Source organism: Tachysurus fulvidraco, chromosome 24 (genome assembly GCF_022655615.1).
Source record: "Tachysurus fulvidraco isolate hzauxx_2018 chromosome 24, HZAU_PFXX_2.0, whole genome shotgun sequence".
Lineage (NCBI taxonomy): Eukaryota > Metazoa > Chordata > Actinopteri > Siluriformes > Bagridae > Tachysurus > Tachysurus fulvidraco.
Genome location: NC_062541.1, coordinates 3,861,926 through 3,875,979, shown reverse-complemented (window position 1 = coordinate 3,875,979; position 14,054 = coordinate 3,861,926). Strand labels below are relative to the sequence as shown.

At 37.3% G+C, this 14,054-nt stretch overlaps 1 protein-coding gene across 1 annotated transcript in view; it reads right to left on the bottom strand.

The window, feature by feature from the left end:
- LOC113652919 (adhesion G protein-coupled receptor E2) overlaps positions 1-11,770 on the bottom strand; it is a 57,513-nt gene extending 45,743 nt beyond the window's left edge. Inside the window, exons 1-4 of the mRNA XM_047807713.1 lie at positions 11,652-11,770; positions 9,210-9,233; positions 8,771-8,854; positions 49-198 (exon numbers count right to left, since the gene is read on the bottom strand). Of these exons, the coding sequence (XP_047663669.1) occupies positions 49-198; positions 8,771-8,854; positions 9,210-9,233; positions 11,652-11,679 (286 nt within the window). The 5' untranslated portion in view covers positions 11,680-11,770. The remainder of the gene's footprint in view (positions 1-48; positions 199-8,770; positions 8,855-9,209; positions 9,234-11,651) is intronic.
- Between the last annotated feature and the right edge of the window lie 2,284 nt (positions 11,771-14,054).

The following is a 14,054-nucleotide window of genomic DNA, read 5'->3' as shown; positions in this document are numbered from 1 at the left end:
ACTGTTAATACCTGAACAAAAACATGTGAATATTACAGACACACTGACCTTGGCATGGTCCACCTTTATCTAGAGTGAAGTTAAATGATTTTGCCTTGTAGCCCGGTTCACACTGACAGTAGTAGCTACCCAATGTGTTGTAACAAACTGAATTGTTACCACATCTTTCTTCTTTTTCTTCTTCACATTCATCGTAATCTGTGTTATAGGACGGAAATCACATATGAAAAATGAACACATTCATTACAGGATGAAAAATAATCTTAAGAAATTTCAGAATCTTGTAAATACTCATTTATTCAGTATTATTTCTAATCTGTAAAACAAAAAACTAATCTGCAAAACAGAAAAGTCTCAAAGAGGTTAAAAAAACAACAAACAGGATAAATAAATTAGATTCTTTTGATTTCACACGGGTCCGGTGATAAATCAGTTAATACAAACCCGGTTCCAAAAAAGTTGGGACACTGTACAAATTGTGAATAAAAAATGAATGTAATAATTTACAAATCTTATAAACTTATTTTATTCACAATAGAATATAGATAACATATCAATGTTGAAAGTGAGACATTTTGAAATGTCATGCCAAATATTGGCTCATTTTGGATTTGCAAAATGTGCAAGTTAAATGCTGAAAATAGGGTGCCAGGTTAAAGAATCAAATCAACCCGTGTTGCATCTTGCTCCCTGATTGAGTCTTCTGGCTTGGCAGTGCTGCTTTTATCAAACCTGTTCCATTATATCAACTAGGATCAATTTGCTGCTTTTGTCAGATAAGTCTTGGCTTTGTTACAGTAGGAACTATAAAGCAACCTCCCCATCGGGTGCAAGTTAAATGCCAAAAATAGGGTGCCAGGTTAAGGGATCAAATCAACCGGTGTGGAACTGGAACTGGGTGGAAAAGCAGACTCCCTGTCAGGGAATCAAACCCCGGTCTTCTGCATGACAGGCAGAGATACTGACATCTATACTAACAAGGAACATCTGTCTTGAAATTTGAAGGCTGCTGGCAACTGGGACTAGACCGTGAATGCTGAAAATAGGGTGCCAGGTTCAGTGATCAAATCAAACATATATTTGATTTGTCGGTGAACACAATCCACTGTGCCATTCACCGTTGCCGGCTAAACCTCTGTTGATCAAAAAAGAAGCCATATCTAAACATGATCCAGAAGTGCAGGCGTTTTCTCTGTGCCAAGGCTAATTTAAAATGGATTGTGGCAAAGTGGAAAACTGTTCTGTGGTCAGACAAATCAAAATTCGAAGTTCTTTTTGACAAACTGGGACGCCATGTCATCCGGATTACAGAGGACAAGGACAACCCAAGTTGTTATCAGTGCTCAGTTCAGAAGCCTGCATCTCTGATGGTATGGGTTGCATGAGTGCATGGGCATGGGCAGCTTACACATCTGGATATGCACCATCAATGCTGAAAGGTATATCCAAGTTATAGAACAACATATGCTCCCATCCAGACGTCGTCTCTTTCAGGGAAAACCTTGCATTTTCAAACATGACAATGCCAGACCACATACTGCATCAATTACAACATCATGGCTGCGTAGAATAAGGATCCGGGTACTGAAATGGCCAGCCTGCAGTCCAGATCTTTCACCCATAGAAAACATTTGGCGCATCATAAAGAGAAAGATTTGACAAAGAAGACCTAAGACAGTTGAGCAACTAGAAGTCTGTATTAGACAAGAATGGGACAACATTCCTATTCCTAAACTTGAGCAACTTGTCTCCTCAGTCCCCAGACATTTGCAGACTGTTATAAAAAGAAGAGGGGATGCCACACAGTGGTAAACATGGCCTTGTCCCAACCTTTTTTGAGATGTGTTGATGCATTTTTCCCTTAAAATGATACATTATCTCAGTTTAAACATTTGATATGTCATTTTGTTGTATTCTGACTAAAATATTGAAATTCAAAACTTCCACATCATTGCATTCTGTTTGTATTCACAATTTGTACAGTGTCCCAACTTTTTTGGAATCGGGTTTGTATAATGACAGCTCACAAAGCGAACAAACATGTCATCAAGTTAGTCTTAAAGAGGATAAAAACTGTTAAGGAAATAATGCACATATCCTATTATGATGTAGTATCTAATATATGTTGCAGGTTTGTCCTTACCTTCACAACCGTGTTTATCTTGCATAAATCCAAGACCACAGGTTACAGAAGCAGTCACACTGGTCTGTACGACTAACAGAAGAGCTGCAGGAAAAGAATGACCTTTAATTCAGTTGAAACTGGGTACCTTACGTTATTATTATTATTATTATTATTATTATTATTATTATTATTATTATTATTATTATTATTAAAACTAATAATAATGTAATAATATACATGAGAGGACCTGCAGTTATTATGTCACCATGTAGACCATATAAGACTTAATCCAATAGACAAGTTCACTTATGGAGAAACGTGTGTTTCAGAAGGATCTGCATTGTAAAGTCCAGTTTGATGTTTCTCACAGTTTTTTTAATTAATTATGATCTTTTTAAAGCATGTCATGCTTTCTGTGAATTATATAATAAAATCTGATATAATAAAAGACTGAACTGTTGTTTTGAAACCAAGTCCATGTGTCAGTTCAACACCAGAATCAGCACGAAACACCATTTTCCAGAAAACACCACAGCATACAAACATGGCATACAAACCTGTTTTATAGTGTGACTGGGGATGTTGTCTTGCATGGACATTACAGGATGATTGAGAGAAGCTCACAGTGAAGGAACCACATGTTATTGAAGGAGGTCCTGAATTGCAATCGACCTTCTATGTAGCTGTATAAGAAACACAACTCTTGCTGCAGAAAACATCTCCTAAACATGAAGTTTGATTTATTTTGGTCCAATGTTCAACTTTGTTGGAATAATCACTAGGTGTCGCTTTTGGTGTGTTTTTGCTGTTGTTAAATGATGCTCTCTTATTGCTATGAGTAAAGTTTATAAATTAAAGTTTAATTAAAGACTCTTTAAGGGATTTGTATACAAGACACAACACACCCTGAATAACTTTTCTACATACCCTTGCATTTCTGAACCAAACAGTTTTGATTTCCTGTTATTTTGTTGTTGTTGTTGTTGTTGTTGTTGTTGTGTGTGTGTGTGTGTGTGTGAGTGCGTGTGTGTCTGTTCTTTTAGTTCACTGTATACCGCACAAGCTATATGGTTAAAAATGGACAGTAAAACTTCTTAAATCTTGACTTCTCGTTACTTGACTTGGTACAGTACCAACCACCAAAGTCGCTGAGATCAGACTTTCCCACATTCTGCTGCTTGACCTGCACATTAACTGAAGCTTGTGACCTTTTTATAGATTTGCATGGATGTGACACGATCGACTTCTTCAGTAATTGCATGAATATGTAGGTGCAAAGGTGTTCCTAATAAACACTGAAACATTAATAAAAATGCTTAAAAATCCACATCTGGACAAACATTTTTTGTTCTCTATTCCTAGTCTTCATATGGGAAAGAAAGTTGTTAAATTTACAGTTAAATTTTTAAAACTTTAGTCAGATATGTCACCTCTCGGTGTCTCTCACAGCATTTCTTTCCTTCAAACATTTTACCAGAAGCTTAACCACTTCCTTCCTCATATCAAGACTAGGAATAAGGAACCGAAAATGTTTGTCGAGATGTGGATTTTAAAGTAGTTTATTAATGTTTCAGTGTTTATTAGGAACACATTTGCACCTTCATTCCATTACTGAAGAAGTCGATCGTTCCACATCCATGCAAACCTATAAAAAGGTCACGAGCTTCAGTTAATGTGCAGGTCAAGCAGCAGAATGGGGGAAAGTCTGATCTCAGCAACTTTAACCATGACATGGTGGTTTTACCAAGTCAAGTCAAGACAAGTCAAGATTCAAGAAGTTTTACTTTTTTAACCATATACAGTGCCTTGCAAAAGTATTCATACCCACTGAACTTTTTCACATTTTGATTATTGGATGTTACAACCACAAACAAAAATGTATTTTATTAGGATTTTATGTGATAGACCAACTCAAAGTGGTACATAAATGTGAAGTGGAAGGAAAATGATAAATGGTGTCCTTTTTTTTTTTTTTTTACAAATAAATATCTGAAAAGTGTGGCATGCATTTGTATTCAGTCCCAATGAGTTAGTTCTTTGTAGAACCACCTTTGCAATTACAGCTGCAAGTCTTTTGGGGTATGTTTCTACCAGCTTTGCACATCTAGAGAGTGAAATGTCTGCCCATTCTTCTTTGCAAAATAGCTCAAGCTCAATCAGATTGAATGACAAGTGTCTGTGAACAGCAATTTTCAAGTCGCCTCTAACAGATTTTTCTCTAAGATTACTCTGTATTTGGCTCCATCCATCTTCCCATCAATTCTGACCAGCTTTTCTGTCGTTTCTGAAGAAAAGCATCCCCACAACATGATGCTGCCACCACTATGTTTCACGGTGGGGATGGTGTGTTCAGGGTGATGTGCAGTGTTAGGTTTTTGCCACCCATAACCTTTTTGAATTTTGGCCAAAAAGTTAAATTTTGGTCTCATCTGACCAGAGCACCTTCTTCCACATGCTTGCTGTGTCCCCCATATGGCTTGTCGCAAACTGCAAATGGGATTTATTATGGCTTTCTTTCAACAATGGCTTTCTTCTTGCCACTCTTCCAGTTTTCCTGTGGAGAGATTTTCCCACCTGAGCTGTGGATCTCTGCAGATCCTCCAGAGTTACCATGGGGCTCTTGGCTGTTTCTCTGATTAATGCTCTCCTTGCACGGCCTGTCAGTTTAGGTGGACGGCCGTGTCTTGGTAGGTTTGTAGTTGTGCCACACCCGTTCCATTTCCGGACGATGGATTGTACAGGGCTCTGTCAGATGTTCAAGGCTTGGGGTATTAATTTGTAACCTAACCCTGTTTTAAACTTCTCCACAACTTTATCCCTGACCTGTTTGGTATGTTCTTTGGTCTTCATGATGCTGTTTGTTCACTAATGTTCTCTAACACACTTCTGAAGGCTTCACAGAACAGCTGTATTTATACTGAGATTAAATTACACACAGGTGCACTCTATTTACTAAGTAGGTGAATTCTGAAGGCAGTTAGTTTCACTGGATTTTAGGGGTATAAGAGTAAAGGGGGCTGAATACAAATGAACGCAACACTTTTCAGATATTTATTTGTAAAAAAAAAAAAACCTTTGGACATGAGAGTTGAAAAGTTTCTAACAGATAACAGTGTCACCTACAAACAGCTCAACACCTTTTAAATGATCCCCTCAGAAAAAACCTGATAAGACAGAAGCACATAGATATAGATGTGACTCACCCAAAACCAGGAGATACAGGAAGTTCATGGTGTCGATCTATCTTACTTCTCCTCCAGCCCTACTTCTGTTGTAGAAGCACAGAGCTTTAGATATACAGTGAAAGCCCTGAGAGTTCTGCCCCTCTGGAGGCAGGTCAACCTCTACAAGGTTGGCTGTGATGCTGTCAGTCAACACAGATATATAAGAGACTATTAAATTGTATTGGCTGTGTTTTGTCTCCGAGGCGTAAAGTTATAAGGAAATAATCACATTGAGTAATAACATGCAATTTTGAAAATAAAGAAGTTCATAATCATAATGTTTTATTCCTTTGATAATTTTTTTTTCTCTAATTTTTCAAGTTTTATTTATTAAAACACAATATGTACTTTTTATGCCTTTATAGTAACATTTAATCTTTTGGTGCATTCACAGCTATAAACAGAATATTACCCAACAACTTTTTAGCTTGTTTGTTTATTTAAGCTGTACTTGGTTCAATTTAACGTAGCGACCAAGCTGATATTACAGTGCTTGGACACTATTGTTTTGGGTTGTAAATTTATCCCACCATACACTTTTTGAATCATTAACCCTTGTCATAGACCTTTACACAGTAAACATGCAATAATTACTTATTTTGTTTTAAAGCACAACAATTCTGACCCTATAACCTACTATTAATGTACTTAATGTACTTAATGTCATGGCTAATAAACTACCGTATAGATCTGTTTAGTTCCATGTAGACTTATTTCTACAGAGGTATACAGACTACTCTGTTTACAGTAGATTTTTGATGGATCACATTAAAACTTTAGTCAGATATGTCAAGTCAAGTCAAGTCAAGTCAAGTCAAGTCACCTTTATTGCCGCATTACCACAGCATGTGCCATGGTGAGTGAAATTCTTGAAATTGCAGAACCATTTACATACAGTAGTTAAGAAACAGAAATTAGAACAATTTACAAACAGGTTTAAAAAATGTGCAAAATGCTTTACCACATAGCTTCCATGGAGTTATTAGCACACATGGCAGAAATGGGAACCACAGCAAGCATTAGACATGTATAGAGGCAAGATTTTCCTGTCTCATGCTCACAATATGAACATATTAAGTGCAAAGATTATAGCAAATTATCTTAATCAAATAAAATAAAACCTGTCTATGATGTGTCTTTGTAGGGATGTAGTCGCCTAGTGGTTAAGGTGTTGGTTTACTGATCGGAAGGTTGTGGGTTTGAATCGCAGGTCCACAGGGTTGCCACTGCTGGGCCCCTGAGCAAGGCCCTTAATGCTCAGTTGTATAAATTGAAATAAAATTGTAAGTTACTCTGGATAAGGGTGTCGAAATGTACATAACTCTATATGTTGTGTGATAAGTGGATAACATTGTTGATAATAAAGTACGATGAAGACGTAGTCACAGAAGATAGATTTTATTTGCGTACAAGAAGTATAAACAAAAGCCCTGGTGTCAGAGAATTTCCATCACTGCACCTTCATATCCAAGCTATCATGACAAGCCTAGAAGCAAATGAGGTTTTAAGTTTTACATGCCACTTTAAATAAACATGTTTCTTTTTGTTCTTCTTCTTTAAACAAGTCTTCTGAGTGGCTCTGACTAATTTATCTGTAAGATTTCTTGTAAGATTTAGATTTAAAGAATTTAACCTGAGAAAATATGTCATTGGTAGATTTTCACAGTGATACAGTGACTGACTAGTAGAAATGTGAGAAGAGTCGGGTTAAACCGCTGCCTCTCTCTGGCACTGGACTTTGGGACAGCCTCAAGAACACACAGAGTTATGTATTCAGAACTTCTTTTAGTTTCTGCAAGAGACATATAGAAGAGATTCAGGTTCAGCTGCAAATAATTTCATTTATTTCTAAACAATATAAAAATTGCATAACCTTTGCTCAGAAATAATAATAATAATAATAATAATAATAATAATAATAATAATAATAATAATAATAATAATAATAATAATAATAATAATTCTAAGATAATTCACACCTCACCGTCACTAAAGTTCTCCTGTCTGTTGCTGGCCACAAAACCAGTAGCACATGAACAGTTATAGGAACCGATGTTGTTGGAACAAAGAGCATTAGGACCACAGACGGATGGCTCCTCACACTCATTGATGTCTAAGAGAAAAGAACAAGTGCAGAGGTTCAGGTTTATCCTGAGTGCACTGTTAATACCTGAACAAAAACATTAAAAATACATACTGACACACTAAATGCTACACTGTACACCTTGAGGTGCAGTAAAATTATTTAGCCCAGTAGCTCATTTATAGGAAAATAATCAACAATACGGTGATGTGATGAAGTAGATTTACTGCAACTACCCCGGTGTTTATTATTTTCCTATAGTAGTTCATCCCTTGATAATTAATAATAGTTTAATTTATAATAAATTACCCGATTCTGCTAAAGATATGTATCATGTCACAGAGCAACACAACCGGTTCCTGTTATATCACAATGTTTTGCTTCTAGGAAAAGTATTGTGATAACGGTCTATCTTCTCAGAGGCCGATATAATGTAATATACTAAAAGTAAAAGTACAGAAATAACTAGTATAAGTGCAGGAGAAGCTGTTAAATGTGTTGTGTAGTTCACAGAAATGTGTAAAAACCTGTCACATTACTCACAATCATTAAAACTAAGAAGTTGTTTCTGTGTAACTTCTAAGATAATTCACACCTCACCTTCGCATGTAACGTCTTGGCTTGTGTTAAAGTGCCCCTGACCGTTGCTGGCCACAAAACCAGTATCACATGAACAGTAATAGGAACCGAGGATGTTAGAGCAAACAGCATTAGGACCACAGATGGTTTCATTCTCCACACACTCGTTGATGTCTAAGAGAAAAGAACAAGTGCAGAGGTTCAGGTTTATTCTGAGTGCACTGTTAATACCTGAACAAAAACATGTGAATATTACACACTGACCTACACACTGACACACTGACCTTGGCATGGTCCACCTTCAACTGCAGTGAAGTGAAATGATTTTGCCTTGTAGCCCGGTTCACAGTGACAGTAGTAGCTACCCAATGTGTTGTAACAAACTGAATTGTTACCACATAATCTTTCTTCTTCTATTTTACATTCATCATAATCTGTGTTATAGGACAGAAATCACATATGAAAAATAAACACATTCATTACAGGATGAAAGAAAATCTTAAGAAATTTCAGAATCATGTAAACACTCATTTATTCAGTATTATTTCTAATTTGCAAAACAAAAACTAATCTGCAGAACAGAAAAGTTTCAAAGAGGTTAAAAAACAAAAAGGTCCAGTGCTGTACTAAAATAAAACATGACAAACAACACAGATGGCATCAGGTTAGTCTTAAAGGGGATTAAAAACTGTTAAGGAAAATAATGTGCATATCCTATTATGATGTATTATCTAATATATGGTGCAGTTTTGTCCTTACCTTCACAACTGTCTTTATCTTGTATAAATCCAGGACCACAGGTTACAGAAGCAGTCACACTGGTCTGTACGACTAACAGAAGAGCTGCAGGAAAAGAATGACCTTAAATTCAGTTTAAACTGGGTATCGTAAGCTATTATTATTATTATTATTATTATTATTATTATTATTATTATTATTATTAAAACTAATAATAATGTAATAATATACACGAGAGGACCTGCAGTTATTATGCCACCATGTAGACCATGTAAGACTTAATCCAATAGTCAAGTTCACTTATGGAGAAACGTGTGTTTCAGAAGGATCTGAGTTGTAAAGTCCAGTTTGATGTTTCTCACAGTATTTAATTAATTATGATCTTTTTAAAGCATGTCATGCTTTGTGTGAGTTTTTAATAGTAGGAACATAACATCAAAATGTTTAAATGAACACTTGCCTGGCCAGCAGTCCCACAACAATCCTATATAATAAAAGACAGAACTGTCGTTTTGAAATAAGGTCCATGTGTCAGTTCAACACCAGAATCAGCACGAAACACCAGAAACCACAGCATACAAACATGGCCAGCATGGACTACATTTCCCAATATCCACAAACAGCTCTAGTAGGAGTCAAAAGTTTTCAAACAGATTTTTTTTATATTTATTTTATCTTTATGAATATCATATTTTGTAAATTGTAAACACTGCTGTAAATGAACATGAATATGTGTCTTTGTGTCCTCTTTGATAGATAAAGCCCTGATCTTCACATTCTCATAGCAGGATAGGCTGGTCGCTCATCATTTTTATTTCTGTCTTTTAAAATATCTAAAATTATGTGAACACATCTTTTTTAATAAATCCAAACTGAGTTCATGGTAACAAATGAAAATATATACACAGTGGTGATTAATATTAGAAGACAATTTATAAACACTCCAGGACATCACTTGTTTCTCCCACTGCTCTGGTGTGATCTCTAATCTTCTTCCAGCCTCTTCCACTGTTCAGTAACTATAGTTGGTTTCTTTCAGTGTTCTTGCTTCAAGGAACCTGTTTTGCAGTGTGACTGGGGGGATTGTCTTGCATGGACATTACAGGATGATTGAGAGAAGCTCACAGGGAAGGAACCACATGTTATTGAAGGAGGTCCTGAATTGCATTCAACCTTCTATGTAGCTGTATAAGAAACACAACTCTTGCTGCAGAAAACATCTCCTAATCATCAAGTTTAATTAATTTTGGTCCAATATTCCATTTTGTTGGAATAATCACTAGGTGTCGCTGTGTTTTTGCTGTTGTTAGATGATGCTCTCTTATTGCTATGAGTAAAGTTTATAAATTAAAGTTTAATTAAAGACTATTTAAGGGATTTGTATACAAGACACAACACACCCTGAATAATTTTTCTGCATACCCTTGCAGTTCTGTACCACACAGTTTTGATTTCTTGTTATTTTGTTGTTGTTGTTGTGTGTGTGTGTGTGTGTGTGTGTGTGTGTGTGTGTGTGTGTGTGTGTGTGTGTGTGTGTGTGTGTGTGTGTGTGTGTGTGTCTGATTCAAAATGCAGCTGCCCGGCTTGTTTTCAACCTGCCTAAGTTCTCCATACCACCCCGCTGCTGCGATCCCTCCACTGGCTTCCGGTAGCTGCACGCATCCGATTCAAAACACTGATGCTGGCCTACAAAGCCAAAAACAGACCAGCTCCCTCTTACCTCAAAGCCCTCATCATTCCTCGCACTGCACCCCGCAACCTCCGATCTACCAGCACTGCTCGACTGCTTCCACCATCTCTCAGTGTAAGAGGCAAGTATACTACAAGACTCTTCTCTGTACTGGCAACAAGGTGGTGGAATGAACTTCCCCTAGAGGTCCGGACAGCTGAGTCACTGGCTATTTTCAAGCGGCGGTTGAAGACCTACTTATTCAGGAAGCACTTCAACTAGCACTTGTTTCCTTATCTTTTGCATTAAAAAAAAAAAAAAAAAAAAAAAAAAAAAAACCCTTTGACACTTTTTTTTCATTGTAACTTTGAACAAATGTTTTAAACTCATTGTATCTTAAGTATGTAACCTAGTGAACCAGCATTAATGTATTCAGTGTTAGAGATTTAAGCACTTATGTACGTCACTCTGGATAAGGGCGTCTGCCAAATGCTGTAAATGTAAATGTAAATGTAAATGTAAATGTGTGTGTGTGTGTGTGTGTGTGTGTGTGCGTGTGTGTGTGTGTGTGTGTGTGTGTGTGTGCGTGAATGTCAGGCCTTATCAGGAACACACAGGGCCTCCTCTAGGCCATGCTGTTGTTTACTAAGGACTCGGGTGGCGTTGAGTGACAGCTGTGTCTCAGCAGATACACCTTATCATCTGCGTGTGCGTGTGAGCATGTGTGTGTGTGTTGTTGTTTTTAAAAACACTTTAGAAAAACGACTTCCTTCCCCCTTTGCACCTACATATTCATGCAAATACTTAAGAAGTCGATCATATTACATCCATGGAAATCTATAAAACGGTCACAAGCTTCAGTTAATGTGCAGGTCAAGCAGCAGAATGGGGGAAAGTCTGATCTCAGCGATTTTGGTAGTTGGTACCATGTCAAATAAAGAGAAGCCAAAATTTAAGAAGTTTTACTGTCCATTTTTAACACAATAGCCTGGCGCAGTACAGTGAGCTAAAATAACACACACACACACACACACACACACACACACACACACACACACACACACACATGCACACACCAGTCTTTCGCACCTCACAAAATCTCATCAAAACTATGAGAGTTGAAAAGTTTCTAACAGATAACAGTGTCACCTACAAACAGCTCAACACCTTTTAATTGATCCCCTCAGAAAAAACCTGATAAGACAGAAGCACATAGATATAGATGTGACTCACCCAAAACCAGGAGATACAGGCAGTTCATGGTGTCGATCTATCTTACTTCTCCTCCAGCCCTACTTCTGTTGTAGAAGCACAGAGCTTTAGATATACAGTGAAAGCCCTGAGAGTTCTGCCCCTCTGGAGGCAGGTCAACCTCTACAAGGCTGGCTGTGATGCTGTCAGTCAACACAGATATATAAGACACTATTAGATTGTATTAGCTGTGTTTAGTCTCTGAGGCATAAAGTTATAAGGAAATAATCAGTAATAACATGCAATTTAAAAATAAAGAATTTCGTAATCATAATGTTTTATTCCTCTGATAATTTTGTTTTCTAATTTTCCAAGTTTTATTTATTAAAGCACTATATGTACTTTTTATGCCTTTATAGTAACATTTAATCTTTTGGTGCATTCACAGCTATAAACAGAATATTACCCCACAACCTTTTGTGTTACTGAAAAACAAGTCATGCACCAAAAATGAATGAATGAATTAACTTGTTTGTTTATTTAAGCTGTACTTGGTTCAATTTAAGGTAACAACCAAGCTGATATTACAGTGCTTGGACACTATTATGTTGGGTTGTAAATTTATCCCACCATACACTTTTTGAATCATTAACCCTTGTCATAGACATTTACACAGTAAACATGCAATAATTACTTGTTTTGTTTTAAAGTACAACACAGACTCTATAACCTACTATTAATGCACTTACTGAGAGATGTCATGGCTCGTGGCTAATAAACTACCGTATAGATCCGTTTAGTTCCATGTAGTCTTATTTCTACAGAGGTATACAGACTACTCTGTTTACAGTAGATTTTTGATGGATCACATTAAAACTTTAGTCAGATATGTCAAGTCAAGTCAAGTCAAGTCAAGTCACCTTTATTGTCCCATCACCACAGCATGTGCCATGGTGAGTGAAATTCTTGGGAGCGAGCTCCAGAAATTGCAGAACCATTTACATACAGTAGTTAAGAAACAGAAATTAGAACAATTTACAAACAGGTTAAAAAAATGTGCAAAATGCTTAGTACCAGTTGAAATGTGCCAATGCGGAAAATGTGAAAAAGATGCAATTTGCTCTACTTTGTACTACTAGACATATTTACAATGCAATACACATTATATACAATATGAATTATATATATATATATATATATATATATATATATATAAGTATAAATATAAATTATATATATATACATATATATATATATATAAGTATGTATAAGTATAAATATAAATAATATATATAAGTATAAATATTATATACATGTAATATATATGTAACATGTAGGGTGCAACAGACTGTACAACTCTACAGATACAGAGATGTCCTGTGGTACCGATAGCTTATTGTCAGATAGATTGTTATACTAAATTAAATGCAGTGTGTGTATAGTCCAGTGTGTATAGATGCAGTATGAATGCAGTGTGTGTGTGTGTGTGTGTGTGTGTGTTGTCCACTGTTGAAGTGTGAGTGCAGTGTGTAGCATACAATATTGTGGAGTGTGCTGTATGCTGTGTTAATTATGGCTGTTAATTAGTCTGATGGCCTGATTGAAAAAGCTATCCCTCAGTCGACTAGTGTGGGATCAAATGCTGCGGAGACGTCTTCCTGAGGGGAGCAGAGAGAGCAGTCTGTGGGATGGGTGGCTGGAGTCATTAGTGATCCTCCGAGCTTTCCTTATACACCGCCTGGTGTAGATGTCCTTGAGGGAGGGAAGCTCACCTCCAACAATGTGGCTGGCAGTTCGCACTACCCTTTTCAGTGCTTTACGGTTGACAGCGGTGCTGTTTCCAAACCAGGCAGTGATGCAGCCCGCCAGGATGCTCTCTATAGTGCAGGTGTAGAATGTTCTGAGGATGCTGGGGCTCATTCCAAACTTCCTCAGCCGTCTCAGGAAGAAGAGGCGTTGGTGTGCCTTCTTCAGCACTGCGTCAGTGTGTGTGGACCAGGTGAGATCCTCACTGATGTTAACCCCGAGAAACTTGAAGCTGCTCACCCGCTCCACAGGTGTCTTGTCGATGGTGATGGGTCTGTGTTCTCTGCTCTGTCTCCTGAAATCAACCACCAGCTCCTTGGTCTTGTCAATGTTTAGTGAGAGGTGGTTCTCCTGGCACCATTTAGTTAGGGTGATCACCTCTTCTCTGTAGGCCGTCTCATCATTGTCGGTGATCAGGCTTATCACCGTTGTATCATCAGCGAATTTGACGATAACGTTGGAGCTGTGTATGGCTGTACAGTCATGTGTATACAGGGAATACAGGATTGGTCTGAGGACACAGCCCTGAGGAGCACCAGTGTTGAGGATCAGCAGGGATGAAATATTGCTGCACATTCTTACCACCTGGCTTCTGCCTGTCAGGAAGTCCAGAATCCAGTTGCACAGAGATCTGTTCAG